Below are 18,525 nucleotides of genomic sequence, written 5' to 3' on the forward strand. Positions count from 1 at the left end.
TTACTTATAGAAACATGCTTTTCAACATGATTCCTGGTGGGCCATTTCACCCGAAAATTCATTACGTAATTTTATGATTCTAAATTTTAATCACAACTAATCAAATAATAGTCAAAAGCAATAAAAAAATATGCAAAAATTGTAGTACACAAAAAGGCTATTTATGTAAGTTATGAATCTTTCTTTTGTAGCTTTTGACTACGGAATTCTAGAAATGAGCAATTCCTGTGTAATATGCGAAGATAAGAAAGAGCTATAATGTTACTGTTAATATTGTAAAAGCTTACTGTACTTCTACGAAAGCTGGATACATTCTTTATTTGTTTATTCAAAAAGTTTCAATAATACAATTTGATACGTTTGATTTGTTTTGAATAGAAAAAAGATGAAAAAAATATATACAAAGTTTCTTAATTTTTTTTTATATTCTGTATATAAATCGGGAGATTTTGACAGAAAAACTGTAATGGTTAAAGACTGTGATTTTGAAAACTGAAAATTGAAGTAATGCAGAATTACAAATTGTAGATGTTACATAAAGGAGAGGAGCTACAAAGTAGCTAATGTTCATAACTGATAAAAGTAGATGAAAATTTATAGAAACATCTTATCTTATATATATAGGAGACTTTCTATAGATATAGATAGATAGTCACTCATCACGATATCTCTGAAACTATAAGACCTAGAGAATTGAAATTTGGCAGGAATATTCCTTTTGCCAAGTAGAGGTCAGGTTTTACGAAATTCCACCCACAAGGGGGGTTGCGGGGGTGTTCATGAATAAAAAATTCATATTTTTCAATTATGGCTTTTAATAGTTCAAAACTTGCTCAGAATGTTTTAAATTACATTTAGAAATTTTTTTAACCTTCGGAGGGTAGAAAGGTGTAGCGAGAAAGTGGGAAGGAAATATCGAATATTTACAAATATACCTAAGTGGGGTATCAAATAAAAGAGCATGACGTGTACATTACAAAAATGTTATCCAACGCGAGGAAATGTGGAGGGAGGGGTGCAAGTGGGAATGTTGCCCAGCAAAGCGGGTATATTTTACGCCACGCAAAGCGGGCGGGTAACAGCTAGTTCTTTATAAAAGAAGAGACAACTTTTGTAAGAAATATTTTTCCAAAAACTTCATAATAGGGTCTTTTAGGTAGTGAAAAATAAATTATGAAATTGGAAAAACGTTAAAATTTATGTAAAAATATGCTTAAATATTCTGATTTCGAGTCATAAAAGCACATTTTCCTTTTATAATATTAAAATTAAAAATCGTAATTTTTAAACTGTATATCACGTGACCTAAAACGCGGTCAAGGCCTGATGTGATGTCATATCAGTATGAACCATAGACCATCAGTTAGTTCAGTGTAGACAACTGGGTATAATATATCCAAGAATAATATAAATATTTATTATAATTAGTTGTCTATGAATATATCTGTCAAACTTATATTAGTGTTATTTCGTATAATGATACCGATGTTACGTCACCAAATTGAATGCGTGGTTTTTTGTCAGTTTAAAATTTAATTTATGTTTTTGGCAAGAAAGCGTGTGTATTTTTCCCAAATAAATTTTTTGGGGCTTTTTATTAGCAAAATCAACATTTTGAAGTACTTTTTCAAATATAGTAGAATACCCTATTTCAAACGGGGTCGAAGGCAAATTTTTGATGTAGTAGTTAACCTTACGGCAATGTTTTTCAAAAAAGTTGTCTATTCTTTTAAAAAGAACAATAAATACATATTTTTCTCGACCCCAAACCAATTATGAATATTTCATGGGCCTTATTCGTTATAAAATTCCACACATCCACATTAAATTTTGCATTATGCAAAGACAGGCAGACTGTATTCTGCAATTCAATTTTTTCTGTTAAATTTGTCCGATTTGATATGTTTTATAGTAGGTACTGAATCAATATATCATGTTAAATTTTTATCATGATGACAAATAACACATAATAAATTTTGGTTTTCTCAATACTACTTTATTTAGAAGTATATTTTTATGATTGAAAATCAAATCAGATTTTATTTTTGAACAACAATCGAAATCAATTGATATTTGATTATTTCAGTCAATTTTACAATTTATGTATATGCATAGTCTCAGAGGAATTAATTTGGCGAACATGAAAAATATGTAAAAATTATTACCATTTAATATTTGTCAAATTTTTTTAAGCCTCGTTATGTTGTAATATACCGAAAATTTAACGTGAGATTCTTTTCATGAAAATAGGAACTTCTCAAATTCTCTTGTAAAAATGTACTCCGGAGTCTAATTTCTGAACAAAGAGATGATAAGGCTTTTTATTAAAAACAAATTCATTAAATTTAACATAAGATGGGCAATCAGTGGGACTGCCGACAGAAGTGAAAACTTAAAACTTTGAAGTAAATATTTTTTGCATTTTAAAATTTGAAAATTGGAATTCATAACATCACAGCTAAGCTTGGCCACGTTTCTCTATGGCTTTGTCTGGTAAAAATTATTAGGGGAGTAAATAAAAACAGTCTAAAAACAGATTTAAAATTCATGTCTCTTATCCCTTTTTACCCGACTGAGCAACGCAAACGGTAATTTCTTTATCAGCTATATATGTGTCTTCCGATATGGCTCACTAAAAAGGCTACAGCACACAATATTCTTAATCGATCTCCCATCGAAGTACTGACTGTGCTCAATATTGTTTCACTTGAGCGAGCCATAGTGATTGAGCGACCAGTGATTCGGTTTTTTCAATGTAGTAGTATGTCACGTATGCATGTCGTTTCCGAGGAGACAATCCAAACCATGGTGACTACCAACTTTTTCCCCCTATTAAAAAATTATTATAGTAAAATTGCTAAACGCGGCTAAAGAAGCTTGCTCTTCAAAAATTAATAAACAAAAGTAGAAAAACGAAATTATATTTTTTGTAAATGATTACGATGAAATTTTTATATCAAAAAACGTGCCTGGAGCTAAATGTTTATATCGAGTTTATCCTATTTCTGAGAAGGGCTTATCATATTTTCATAAGTTGAAAAAAAATATTATTTTAAACTCCAATTTCGAAAAAAATATGTTTTCTTTTATGCGTAATGCACCTGTTGCAATGCCAATATTACAGCGATCAGCATGAAATTTAAAATTTTCTAGAGCAAAATATTGAAATTTATAGCATGGAGACATTTTCATTTTTCTATAGTGATAACGAAAGCTATTTCGACTGGCTTACTCGGAAGTTTTATATTTTACTCCTAGTAGTTTATTTGCTCGGTATTTATTTAACATCACACTTCATTACAATGAATCACTATTCAACATGTAAACGTTTTTTATAGAATATCCTTTGATCCTGGATTTCAATAACTATTTTTAAAAAGTTTATAGATACTGTCAAAAACAAAACTCGTTAAACCAAAATTTAATTTGACAAAAAATCATAGTACCTACCACAGATATTTATTGTTATCCTTAAATTCATTACAATTTCAAGTATCCTTATGTTATATATGTAACATAATATGATATGGATTTACTCAGGATACTCATTCATCTGAAAAATTAAAATTGGGATGAACAATTGAACGCTTTTCAATTTATATAAATGTCCATACCTATGTTGTAGATACTTTTTTGTATCGAAAACAGCAGTGTGGATGAAAACTGTGTAGGAAATATGATACAACAATGCATTGTAAATTTGTACGTGACTGAATATATGGACAAAAAAAATACATAAAAAAAAGAACAGAAAACACTAACCGTATGGAGATGGTTATCAGAGGCGGACCCACATAGAATTATGACGGTAGAGTTTTTTTTGTTCAATTAACTACTGAACATTTTCTACAAAAAAAAAACTTTTTACAAAAAGAAAACCGATTTCATATATATGACTTAATAAGCACTAAAAAGTAAAAAATAACAATGATATAATGTAGTTACAATTATTCTTAGTTTTGAAGTCGGTTTTCTTTTTGTTAAAAGTTTTTTTTTTTTTTTTTTTTTGTAGAAAATGTTAACTAGTTAGTTGAACAAAAAACAAACTTTGTTTTTTTTAGTCTTTGATTTTTAGCAAATCTGATGTACACTAACTAATTTGTCACTAAAAAAAGAATAATCGAAATCGGTTGGCGTGTTTTTGAGTTATTCGTTCATTTGTCGCGCACATACTTAATGCAAATAAAAAACCAAATATGGTTTTCTCATGAATGCCATTGTCATAACTGGATCAAATTGAAATGGGACCCCACGGGACGCACTAGGTTTTGAATAGAAAAAGAATCATAAAAATCGGTTTACCCAGTCGAAAGTTCTGAGGTAACATACATAAAAAAAAGAACAATAGAGTCGAATTGAGAACCTCCTCCTTGTTTGTTTGAAGTCGGTTAAAAATAAAAATGTTCTATTAGAAAAAATGATACAGGGTTTGCTAGTCTGAGCACTTTAACGTTAAATAACCCAAGTTGGGTATTGTTAGTTAAAAGAGTGTTCGATGCCACTCTGCATCGATATTTACGAATAGCGTTTGGACTATGCACTTGGAACTGCATTAATTTTAGCGTAAAAACTAGGCGCTTGGCGAAAAAATCACAAGAGTACTTATTTGTTTAAAATTGGTAAATATTAATAATTCAAAGCAAAAATAATAGACGTAAACAAAAAAATTTTTTTGACTTTTATTCAAATGACATTTAGGAAAACTGAATATGAATTCAGCTAACTTTTTCGATGGATTATTATTACTTGTTTACTTTCCTTTTAACATTAACTTTTGTTGTGAATTTCTTGAAACCAATTTGAAACAAAAAGTACTCTTTTGATTTTTTCGCCCAGTACCTAGTTTTCAACAAAATGGTCGTGAAATTATCTAAATGGAAGTCGTACTAATAGGGGATCGGACTAAATTTTTTTACCACTTCTGATGAAGAATTCTCTAATGAATAGAGAAGTAAAGTTGGTTTTTAAAAATATTTTATAGTATGCAAGATATGAATGTTTAAAATTTCCAATTAAACAAAGAGAAAGATACCCACTAGTGACGTCATACGTTTGTACCATAGAGATTACATATAAAACTTTCTTTTGCTAAAAGGTAATGGGCAACCTTTGAATGCAATCTTTGATTGCTTATAACTTCGTCGTTTATTAATCAAATTTAATTTCACCTTCAAATTTTGTCAAAGTATCAAGTCGTGTTTTACATTTTTATTGGTAATATTGCCAATTCGACATCAGGATTAACCTCTATTGATCACAGTTCGTGTATGTTAACTTGATATTAAAAAACAGAAACAGAAATGAAAAATTTTTTCATATCAAACAGCAATTCAAACTTAAAAATCGTTAAAATTAAATTTTTTCGTCTTTTTATCACAAAAATTATGGATTGGAGGAAGCGCAAACATCTTTTGGTTTAAAATTGATTAAAATGTATTTATGTTTTTTTAATAGCATTAAAAACGAAAGCCAGGCAAATGTCTACCAAAAAATTGTGTGTTCAAGAGGTCAAAAAGGTAATGGGAAATTTGGGTCAATCCATCACAATAATTTTGGCCATTTAGAAGAACTTTTAAATTTTAATTTCTAATCAATGAATGCGTGCGTCCAGTCAGAATTATAATTTCGATTTGTCTCATCCAATGAGACTGTGAGTTCAAGTTAGTTAAAAAGTGGATAATGTTTCAGCATTCATTTTATTTCAAGCTACCGCTCGTTCGAAAGCATCAACCGTCGTTCTTCGAATATAAATATTTTTTTTATCATCAATGTATCTGTCTGTTGTATAAACGACTATATAGATAAATGTCCTTCATTCGAACTAGTATCTAATTTCACAGTATAAAAAATCGAGAAAAATAATGAAATTGAAGGCAATAGTAATCCATTTTAGATTTTAATAATGTCGTTTAAAGTTCTCCATTGTTAACTATTTTTCTACAACACATTGTTGATTGTATCGTTTTTCGTAAATCAATAACATAACACAATTATTGGAAATAGATAAAACTTTTTTTTTATAAAACATTGTACAGAGTTTTATAAATAATTTATTTTTCTTCAATTTGATTGACCGTTTGAATAAATATTTAAGCATGCATGAAAAAGCATGGAGAAATATTTATTCATTTCAATCATTGTTAAGCTTTTTATCTGCCTTTTGTTGTAGCTATATGATTTTCGAAAGTATTCGAAATTTTATGTTATTTGATGTTCAATTATACGGTTATCGATTTCTCATTTTGTTAGACATATTGATTGGTTTTTAAACAATGGATTTTTTTTGTAATGTACAACAATGATGGACATATTACAATGGCATAAAAAATAAGTTTTAAAATTTAATTCCCTTTCAATAAAATCAATCTATGTGTCATGATATTGGACAGCGAATTCTTAACACAAATTTTTTCTTAACACAGATTTCGTCTTAACACAAGAAGAAATCCTTTCCATTTTTTGTGGAGCTGTGATGAAAATTTAGTTGTTCAATTGTAACTGTTTTAGTAATATTTTTAAATCCAAAAGAGCAGTTTTTTTTGTTACCCTAGTAATATGTTTGCAAGAAGCAAAAACAGATTCAGAACATACACTTTGTGAAAACCTAACCCATGATCAAAAGTGTCTTTGTTTTTCAGAAACAGATTGAAGGAATACAGAAGTTCGGATTTCGAGGGAATACAGAAGTTCGGTATAAGCTACCATAAAATGCTTTGTTTGGTCACTATGAAGTACAACTAACACAAATGTGACGCACCTGGTGTAGGCTATTCGCTGACCGGTTTATCTTTCTGGCAGATGAACGTTGGTATCTAGATAATCATATCGCTCACATTCTTGATTTTAGTCGACAGGTGAGACTTTATAAGAACAAAGCTTGATGAAGACAGGAATATATATATATAGTTTTTAGTACCTAAGTCATCCATGTACTGAATTTTAAAGTTGTTAAAATTCTTTAATAGTACAAGATCCTTTTTTCATAATTTTTCTAAGATATCAGTTTCTATTCCAAAAGTAGGTTTTACTGTTCATTCTTTATTTTGAAAATAGATTTTTGTGATCAAACCATTTTATTTACATAGGAAAGACGCCTATTAAGTATACAGTAGAAATCATAAAAAATATTCCATTGATATGATACTACTCAAGTTACAGCCACTTAGATAGGCAGACGTTATTAACTGTTTGAATATACTTCATTTGTACCGCTTGTATAAATGACGATATCGACCTCGAAACATCGAAATTCATTTTATTATACACATATAAATCTATTGACATAGACAGACATAAACGATATATGGTTTTTCGTAGGAGACAGTTTTCTAGGTCGACCACTTGCCTACTCTGAAGACTAACCAAAAGGTTTTTGAGCATCTATATGTAAATGTTTTCGTTTATCTTTTTTTGTCAATCGATAATTTCTTGCCAAATAATTTAGTGCATATTTTTCTGGAAAATGCATATTTGGCAGTGCATATTATGCAGGAAAAAAGAAAATATCATGGAAAGGATTGTAAATATGTAGAATATAGTGGGAATCCATGTTTGAAAATATGCACAGCGCATAATTTTGTCGATCCATTTTTCATCTACTTTGTTTCATCCATTTACGGTGTATACAAAGATAATCCAACTCTCCAGAATTCGCGACCATGTGCTTGAATTTCCAAATTTTTAAAGGAAAGCAATCGGCAAAAAAAAGACCACCCTTAACCTCCTTCCCACATATGATGACTATAGCAATCCGTGTACTTCAAATCATAAAAGACAGCTAAAATATATAAATTGGCAGTATCCTGTAGCATTTCATCTAGTTTCCTCTCGTTGTCCGAAAAGAATAAATGTCTCAATGATCACATCTTCGAACAAAAAATTTTATTTAAGCTTATAGTTTTATAAAAATACTTCACGATATCGAAAATAAAAGATGGCCACACTGATAATAAAATCAATAAAACGTTCGCCGATGGATTATTACATTATGGATTCATAACTGGTTAGAAATTTTATTTCCAAAAACAGTGTAAATATTTCCATAGAAGGAGGATGCTAGATACTATAAAGCTGTTGTCAATCAATCTATTTCTTAAATTTTTATGAAGAATTTAAATAGCTTTCAACATCGGGATGTTGATCAATATCAATTAATTACTGTTTTCGAAAAATAAGGGATAAATTTGAAACAGTAATGTTAATAGAATTTCCTATATGTTGATACATTATAGTATCTTGAGACTATAAAGAAACCCTTGGGATAACAGTTAGTTAATCGAATCATGAAAATTAGTATAATAAATAATGTTGATACGACATATAGGTAAATGAAAGTACACGTTAACACCAAATCTAGACCGTTAATAAAGTCAACTAGACTCGTATAAGGTTTTGTATCTGGAAAATGCCGCACATGTCTCCTTTACTATGATGCCTTCCAGAGGAAAAGTTAGGATCGAAAAACAAATTTCGATTTAATGATAGCGTGTTTGGCATCAAACTAAAGGGCGTAATTGGCACTTTTCCAAAATATATATATTCTTATACTTTATCTTGAAAATATAACCGCAAAATAGTTTAAAACGTATTAATATGCATCTGTTCCCCCCGAGCTTCTAAACTATTTATCATAACTCGACAAATGAGGTATCGTTAAAAGTTTCTTGATCGTCCGCTAGTTATAGGGTATGTGGCGTCACATTGAATTAAATATGACGCTCTGTAAAGGACATGATCGAAAGTTATGATCGAAAAACAAATTTCGATTTAATGATAGCGCATTTGGTAGCAAATGTAAGGGCGTTTAGAATATATATTATAATACTTTCTCTTAAAAGTATGAAAACAAGAAAATATTTTTGTCTGAAATTTTTATGATCAGTAAAATCGTCTTTACAGTCGGAGGACATCTTTTCTACTACGTAGAAAACTGTTTAATCTTAGAGGTCCCCCGACTGTTATGACGATTTTACTCATCATAACAATTTCAGAAGAAAATATTTTCTTGTTTTCATACTTTTAAGAGCACTTTTTTGTTCGAGAGTCTGGGTTTTAGTTTTTGAACTTTATTTTATTGTAGATTTTAATAGGCTGGGTTAGGTAAGGTTATATTGGCTGTCCACGAAGCACACACTTAGGATATAGAGCCCATTGTGATATCATATATGTGTTTTACCACCTTTCCACTGATAATTTCATTTATGAGCTTCTCAATTTCAGAGGCTGAGTGCATCTTTTTCATGCATAAAAAATGCACTACACCAGCCCATCAACTATTAATTAAATTAATTTTGTTGCGACGGCGGTAACCGAATCCGCTACCCTAAGCATACCGCGGATGGAATTGGTTACGCATTAACCAACTGAGCTAATAGGGCGACTAGATTTTAATAAGTTTCAAAGAATTACAAAGTCATTAGTAATAATTGATGAAAGCATGTTTCTGTCTAACTAATCTATCAATTGAACCAAAAACGTACTTTGTGTTTTCGTACCAAAACAATATTATACTAACCTGTATATAAAGATTAGATTATCAAAATATCTATCTACTTGATATAGCATTATTATATTACGGTATAACAGTTTTGTGTTATCAAATATTGTAATACCATGAAATGAAATTAGTTAAAATTTATGTCATCTGAATATTGTCATCTTCAATGATTAATAATCTTCTCTTGATAGATGGATTATATTGTGTATTATACATCTTGTTTATTGATAAAATTTGTTAAATACCAATAATGAGTAGGGGAACATTGGGTAATGAGAGCCCGCGGGTAAGGGGAGTGAGTCCAAAATGGATTTCCCTAATGCCCGTAATTATGTAAATGAAGTTTGAGTGTCTTCGTTTATGTTTAATAGATCTAGCCTAAAACATACAATGACTTAGTTCCACTCATTCAGTTGGACGAGACGATTGTTTGTTTTTTGCTACACTGTTATAAAACATACAAAATAATAACGTCCCAGGTAAGCATTAAAATACATACGTTTAATATTGTATTTATGTTAATCATATCTCTACATCTATCTAATTTAAGGTACGACTTTTGAAATTATGATGGATTACGAAGTGTATGGATCTCATTGCCCCATCGCAGGATTTTTTATACCTCGTACCTATAACAATTTAAATTTTCGTGGGAAATAGGAAAAAAGTGACGTTAACATAATCCATGAGTGCTCCAGGAATGTTCATACCACCTCTTTTTATTTTTCTACGTCAACGATACTCGCCTCAGCTGGAAAAAGATGGACCACTACGAGCTATCTACACCTGCTCCCATAGTGGTTGGACAAACGAGACCATTTTGTCACCAAATGTTCCTTTTGTTGTTTAATTCTTTGGTGTATAAGATTTATGTGAGACTAACTGAAATCAAAGATAATACTACTCTAGACTGATTAAAATTTAATGCTCCCAATCGACTAATGGGGCGTTTATTGGCAATTTCCCGAACGTTCGGGTAATTGGAACGAAAGACACAATTCAGCATTTTTTTAATTTCTCCAAAAGTTACTTAGGTTTCAGATTTTTCTGTTATTTTCTGGTAATCAGATAAGTACAGCTTACGTTCATAATAAATAAAAATTTAAATTACAGAAATTATGAGTTTTATTAGCAATATTCCTTAGATGGTGCCATTCACTCCACACTCCCCTTTTATCTACATTATTACAAAATTATAGCATTAAGCTTATACTTCATCTTATCACCGTTATTTTATTATGATCAATTTGAAATCGACCATTTATTTAAAATAACTATTCGAATACCTTCTTATTATTCAATATGGTGTTGAAAGTTTCTATGAGCATATTCAAAGGTGTATTAATACCAAAGTTATTATCAGTATGAAGGATTAAAATCAGATATCGTAAATTCGTAGATTCGAGTCTAGTCATTTTATTAAAGACATGTTTCTATATTTTGATTACATGTTTGATAAAACTATCCTGATTAAATTAAAATAACAGATTGTCAGTCATTTTTTGTTTGTTTAAAGTAGACAAGGAAAATCCCATTTTATTTCCACTCTCGTATGAATATGTATCAAAATTGCTGAATAAGTAGTCGCCTAACATATCTAGGAACCGCTTAAACTAACCAAGAGTTATAATTTAAAAAAATCACTCATTTGGGTGAATGCGGATTTAAAAATCAGACTAACAGTTCATAAAAATTAAGTTGATATTCCAATAGCTCAAGGTTTGTAGAACAGTCTAGAATTATTATTCCGAAAGGCTGATATTGTTTTAGTTTTATCACATAAATAATCTAAATAAAATATACAGTTTCTTGAAACACAATCATAATAACTTTTCAATATAAATTTCCAAATTTCAATAAAACTTTTATTATTCTGTTCAAAATTTATTAAGCTGTAGTGAAAATTACTTTTACATGCCACACCAATAAGTTTCTTCTAATTCAGTAAATAAAAGTCTCTGCAAATATAAAAATTGCTAAATGGTCGGTAGAATAACAAAAAAAAAATAGTTTCAATGAAATCGACTTTCTATAACTATGCTTGTGATAAATATCATTTTCGTGGAATCATAAATACCTGCTTCAGAACCTCCCTTGTTTAGGCTTTAATTTTACTTTTGCGATAAATACTGCTCATATCTACTCATTCGATCATATATTGCCTATTGTGGCTCTTTGTTTTTAAAACACGTCGACATCTCTTAAGGTATTTATTTCCAACTCTTTCTTACCAATTTTCAACAGACAGGCATCCGCACATCGTATGTTTAAACGTTTTATCTTCATGAACGCATTTTCCACATGTCGATTTTGTAGCCATAGTTTCCTGTATTAATTCCTGTGGCCGTGTAACCCTAGGTTTTTATGATCTTGTAATGTTGTAATCTTGAATCACAAGTTTCAAGCCATGATAATAAGCCCTTCTTTTTCTGAATTCAATCATACTCCTCAATGATTTAAGCAATGGTAACGGTGAGTTTCACAGGTTTTTGTTTTAGTTTTCGGTATGAAATACATAATTTTCTGCCATAAAGTTAAAACAATATAATAAAAAAAACAAATCCCGTAGTAGTATTTTCAATTGAAATAAAAGTTTAGAGGTATGTATGATAGTAGGTACATGAATTTTGTATTACCATATTATCTGTATATACGTGTATATCTATTCATTATTGATTGATACAGGGTGGGGCAGAGAAGTTTGTAATTTCTAATTTCTAAAACTATTAAAGATAAAACAAAACTTATAAAATAACAAAAATGTTTCTTATAAAAATATCTTTCGAATAAACTTTTATTCGAAACATTTTTTGAAAAAACTCAACGAATGATGAAGATTATGACATGGAATGCCAAATTTCTGACACCTGCAATCTCGAAGGGTATCGTTTCCAATCCTTGAATCGAATGTTTGTTTTGATGTATCCTACAACTATCTTTTGAATTATTTGTTTAAATTTATCATACAGTGTACGGAATTGTTTACGTTTTAACGAACTGAGGCAATACTTCCATACGCTTTAACCAACTGAGTAGAAGTTAGTAAATATACTGACTATCTTCGGATATGGATTCCTGACATCAAAGGATCACTTTGTCGTTTTTTTCTTAAATGATAAATCTTCGGTCATATTTTCATATAGAATTTTTTGCTTGTATTTGTAGCAAAGAATCCATGACTGCAACGTGTCAGTGTATTTTTTGAATTGGCCTGTATATGTGTGTATATCATCTATTTATTATGAACATTTATAGGTACCTACTACCATCCACCTAGTGGTTAGAGTAGTAGAAACCCACCTTTCAAATGATTTTACATGGGATATAATAATAATATACTACAACAAAATATCTTTCCTATGTAATCGTGTAAAAAGAAAATTCAATTTTCCTATATATTTAGTTCGCTGTGTATATTACATGGAAGATACATACATATACTCTCCTTTGGTTATAATAGATTATTTAGTAGGAAAGCTATACCAACCTAAACCCTATACAGCTTGGCCCTCTCAAAATATTTTGAGCTCTTTATTAGTATCCCAAAAGACAAAATATTCACAAATAAGCAGTTGGTACTGTTAAAAATTTGATGAAGAATCGATTTCCTCAACAGCATACATGACATCTTTTTAACGAAATTTTTTGACGAAAATTTAGAAAATTAAAAAAACAAAAGAAAAACCAAAAAGATTTTACATACTGATGATGACTACTTCGTAGTCGAAATACGTATTTATATAATGCAAAAAATTGATTAAGGAAATTGGGACAAAAATTTAAATTTAATTTGAAATATCCTTTATTATCTTTAGAGTATCCATGGGCAAACGTGGCTTAGAGAAGCCACTCAGACTTCTGTATCTAACATAAGAGTAAGACATTGATACCCCTAACCAGTGCCAACCAATAATACGAGTAAGACAGAGAGGCAATATTTTTTTCTACCTATCTCATTACTATTAGAGAGACTGAGATAGGTAGAAGAGTCGTATACCTATCTCGCTTTCTCCTGTATGAGCAATGCGGGCTTGCATAAAGAGACACACAATAAACTTATGGTGGCTTTGACTTTGAATAACTCGTCCGCGCCTGCTTTAGAGTTATCATTTATTATCTTTGATAATATTTCTATGTATTTATATATTGGCGTGCCATCCTGTACTATTTGTACGACACACCTTTTTTGAATGAAATTGCAAACATAGAAGTCTATATCTACAGATGAACATTTTATTTAATGTAAAATTTACGAAAAAATAAGTGCCTTTTTATATACCCTGAATAAAATAATGAAGTACATATAAGAAGTTTTTATTTTTTATTGTGTTTAGACTTTCATGTTTAATGACTAGAATTTTGATCTTAGAATATAGAATATATTATAACACAGAATTTACCTACATATATAAAGTATAAACCGTAAGATATTGTTATCCGTATCATCAAGTGTGCTTCTTTCTGCATTAAACAAAGATAAAATCACGGCAAGTTTTGAATTAATTGCTGGCGTTATTTCCACAACACAAAGGATTTATCTACTTATCTTTTTAAATCGTTTACAGTAGAACCTCAGCAACCAGTTATAAAGTGTTGATGTATTCTTAGGTAGTCGAACACTGAGCAAAGGCGATTAAAATTTTCAAAATGCTAGACTAAAGGCAATCCGTCTTTTTGAGCCGATAGATCCTCTTATCAGAGTATGAAAAAACACAAATTTCTAATAGTTTTAAGGATACGCTTATCTAAATCTATGAAAATTATCGTCAGGTTCAGTTCACTGATACGCATCTATTCACGCAGTAAGTATAGCAAGCAGCACAAAGTCACAGCACAGAAGTAAATTTAACAACGTTGTCGTTTGTAGTACAATTCACTTCTGGATGAGAAATATTCATAAAAAAATAATCTTTTTTTTATATTAATTTTTCGTTAACTAAACGGTCAAATACATCCTATTTAGGCTCAAAGCATCCCTTATTTGTTTTTTAATATTAATATCTGGTTTTGTTTGCAAAATTCTATTTATAGCAAAAACGCGAACTAAGATGTTCAAAAATGTCTTCTAAATAGTGTAGATCATATCCTTTACTTAAAATTTTTAGCAGCTAACAGAGATTACAAATGCTTCTACAATTTTTTTTAAACTTTGTCTCGTTGAAAAGTACCTCTTCACATCATTTCCTGTAAAACTAATTTTAGTCGTATATGTCGTTTAAGTATCTTAACGACTATTTAAAATTAAAAACCGAAATCAAAGACTTTCATATTACACAAGGTATGAAAACTAAAGAAAATTATTATATGCTCAACTGGTTTTCATTCTTTCAAAGAGTTTTTAAAAAGAACAATCTCAGAAAGAAAACAGAAGATTTTTTAAATATGACTTTTTTATGATAGTTTGATGAAGGTTGACAAGGGATTGGTGTTTTTTTTTTCAATAGCACACATATCGGATAAACGATTTGTTTAGATTATTTTTGAACAACTTACAAAATACATCATGTTTTTTAATGTAAAAAAGTGATTTATACGTAAATCTATACATTCTTTACGAGCATATAATATTCGAAGTGGATTAAATATCGTCAGCAAAAAACAGATTTATAAATTTTAGTTTATCCTTGAAATATTTACTTCTTTTCTTATAATTCGCGAGGATTTTGTTCGCATTTATTTTCTAATTTAAATAAATTTGATCTCTTTTTGAACTACAATTATTTCGGAATTTGAAAATGCTAAGTTAAATTTCAAGTGATGGAAGTTCAGCATTATATTTCCTATAAGTACGCTCGATTATTGTTGAGAAATATTGAAAACTTATTATTGAAAGTATGAAAATGTTCAATATTTACACCAAGAAAAAACTTTATTAATTAAAAAAATTAGAGTTTTGTTTTGCTAATCTTTCTGAGATAATTAACGCTTTGAAAGACGCAATTAAAATGACCAAATTTACTAAACAATATGGGTTGTTAGCAATTATTTGAATTATATTTCATTCTCAGGAAGGTTAAGTCTTATAAACGAACTGAATAATGTCTCACGTTAAATTTTTCTTTAATGACATTCGTGTATTCGATTAAATGCAATAATGACATATTTTTAAGTCGCATTTCCTACGAAAGATATATCCAGAAAAAATTATTTACACTTTAAATTAAAAAGTTAAAATTTCTAATTTAAAGTGCCATTCTATCCCTTACCGTTTAAGATCTAAAGTGACTGTTAAAGAAACCCGATCTAATTTGATGTCAGATCATGATGGTCCTTCATCAAACTCTGTTTAAGTTATTTTTTATTGATTCACTACAAAACGAGCTATTAGCCATTATAGATTAAAATGACCCACCCTGTATATTTCGAATAGAATTATTCAAAAGTAATTTTCTTTAAGTAAGAAAATTGTACTGTTGAAATATTATAGTGTAGAAAAATAAAAATTTGGATAAAATATTTTTTTTTTACCCATTTCAAATTTGAAATAAAAATGAGTTTTTTCCATGAGGCGAACCAATGATAGGAAACAAGTAATTTCAACCAAAGATCAAAGTTAGATTTATTTTAAAGGAGATCTATTAAAATATTCATCCTGTGTATATAATGATATCTCATCAGTTTTAGCCGTATTCATTTATAATACCTTTACAATCTACATGTAATTCATACATAGGTATAATAATATTCATATAGTAGGGAAAGCAATTTTAACGTCAAAATGTAATTCACTGTAATAATTGATTGTAAAGCCAATTTTACACTAAATGATTTTACTGAATGTTATTTGCATGTTTCATTCTACATTTAGACAACTATATTATTTTAGATGAGCTGTGAATCGTAATAAGTAGACAGAAAATTGATATGTTTTTATTTTATTCTTAAAAAAAGTTTAAAAGAATTACAATATTGCAGATTGGTGAGAATAGTCAGCAATTTTTAGAATTTTGAACATTAAAACACAAATTTAATGTTGAAACACTATTGGAAAAACTGAAAAATAATTACTTTTATTAGCTGCAGGTCAGATCTTCCAATTATTGTGCTGTATTTTAGACAAATCCCCCAGAGTGACCTTAAAAATTACACCATCTTTTGATTTTAAAATTGTTTCAAGAACTTGTTTTCCTTCATACTATCACTAGTCACATTTTTCTAAATAACAGATACATAGTTACAGAAGGTTATTAAGAAATTGTTGATAATTTTTTTTTTATTCAACATTTCATTTTTTGGTAAATCGTTTTTATTCCATTAAATTTAAACTATTCTCGGGAAATTATTTGGTAAAATTTCAAAAAATTTAATCAGCAGTATTTTGAAGACACATGAATTTCTTTGATCAATCGAACTTCTTAAAACGAAAAGATATTGTTATTCGTTCGCTCTGCGCATAATCATAATTTATCAGGCTTACATCTTAATGTTATACATAATCTCTTATACATAAGTAAAATATTTTATTTACCAATTTTTTGCATACCTATAAAAGAAAAATATTAATGACGAGGCATTTGCATTTTCCTCTACGGATTCGTTTATTCACTATTATTCCATATCGAGTTTCTAGTTTTTTCTGAAGTTTTTTAGGCTGCTAATCTATTATAATTCCGCCAACTTTTATCCGGCAATCATTACCAAAAAATAACAAAAGAAAGTAGCATGTCGATTTCAAACAATACTCTCTTTAAAACGATAGATTATAGATTAGAGTGGCTGTACCGGGATGGGGCACACTTTAACCATAGAGCCGATATCGAAAGAGGGTTTTGACGTCGAAGGACTTTAGGTCCGAGAGGTCGTCAAAGAAAGGTTGGCTAAAGTAAGTCCATGTCCCCATGGCAATCTTCCACCCCACTGTGACATTTCCTATAATAGTCATGATATAATAAATTTAATTCTAAATAATACATCTAACAATACTTCGTTCACTTAAAGTTTCTCTATGCAACCGTAAAAATCTGATTCGCTCCTATTTTATTTTCTTGCATTTTTACTGTATATGAAATAATAATGAAAGGTTGATACAAAATACAACAACAAATCATTAAAAAGAAAAAAAATTATTTTTGAATTTCGTCTCTTTCTTTGTAAAGGAGTAAACATGACACCTATATTTTAGTGAACGCAGTATATCAAATTTCTATAAAATTAACACCTAATTTTAATATTCCAGGCATGAAATATTCAATGTAACAACGTACAGAATAACGAGGACCAAAGGAGGAGGATTATTATCAGCATCATTCATTAAATCCGTCTCAAAGCAAACAACACCAGCACAAAACAACACTGATTCTATCGTATTATGAGAATAATATGTGGAACAAGGACAATGAGGATGTAAACTAAGATTCATAATGATACATATCATCAAATAATCCGCAATTACTTGTAGCCAAGAATTGTTGAGAATGTTTCGAGAGTTAACAATAATCACTAAGAATGTATCCTCAACAGCGTTAATAAGTTCATCTGCTATCTCTGTCATGTGTATATTAAAAAGTAATGTGTTATCATCGTCTTCGTTGTTAATAATTATGTTAAAATTATCGTTAGCGTTAATATTATTGCAACAATATGTTCACCAATATAAAATGGTGAACGTATTATCAATACTATGTATTGTGCGATGATAGAGCGCGCGCTGGTTATAAGCGGCCGTCCCGGACATGGAGCGTTTACCACACGCTCAGCGGTCGGTCACCATATCAACATTATCACCAACATCAACGATACCATGTACACGTATTGTACATTTTGTAATTGGACGAAAAGCTGAGGTTGCTAAATTTCAATCAAATACACCAGACGATCAAATTAAAGGTAAGTTTAACATTTTCTGTATTAAGATTTTAGACAATGAATGTATGGAATTTTATTACAGGAATGTTATTATTTTAATCATACCTCCTACTATGTATATTCAAGATCCAGAAAGGGAGTCGTGTTCTAAATTGGTCTCAAATAACTGTATAACCTGAATTCAGAAAAATAATTTTCCATAAAGGGATTATTAAGGGGAGAGA

The 18,525-nt window shown here is 29.6% G+C and overlaps 1 protein-coding gene across 1 annotated transcript in view; it reads left to right on the top strand.

Annotated features, from left to right (window-relative positions):
* The window catches only part of LOC123293439 (high affinity cGMP-specific 3',5'-cyclic phosphodiesterase 9A), a 188,121-nt gene that overhangs the window by 88,548 nt on the left and 81,048 nt on the right, over positions 1-18,525 (top strand). Inside the window, exon 3 of the mRNA XM_044874266.1 lies at positions 17,673-18,322. Coding sequence (XP_044730201.1) covers positions 18,169-18,322 — 154 coding nt within the window. The 5' untranslated portion in view covers positions 17,673-18,168. The remainder of the gene's footprint in view (positions 1-17,672; positions 18,323-18,525) is intronic.

Source organism: Chrysoperla carnea, chromosome 1, assembly GCF_905475395.1.
Source record: "Chrysoperla carnea chromosome 1, inChrCarn1.1, whole genome shotgun sequence".
Classification (NCBI taxonomy): Eukaryota; Metazoa; Arthropoda; class Insecta; order Neuroptera; family Chrysopidae; genus Chrysoperla; species Chrysoperla carnea.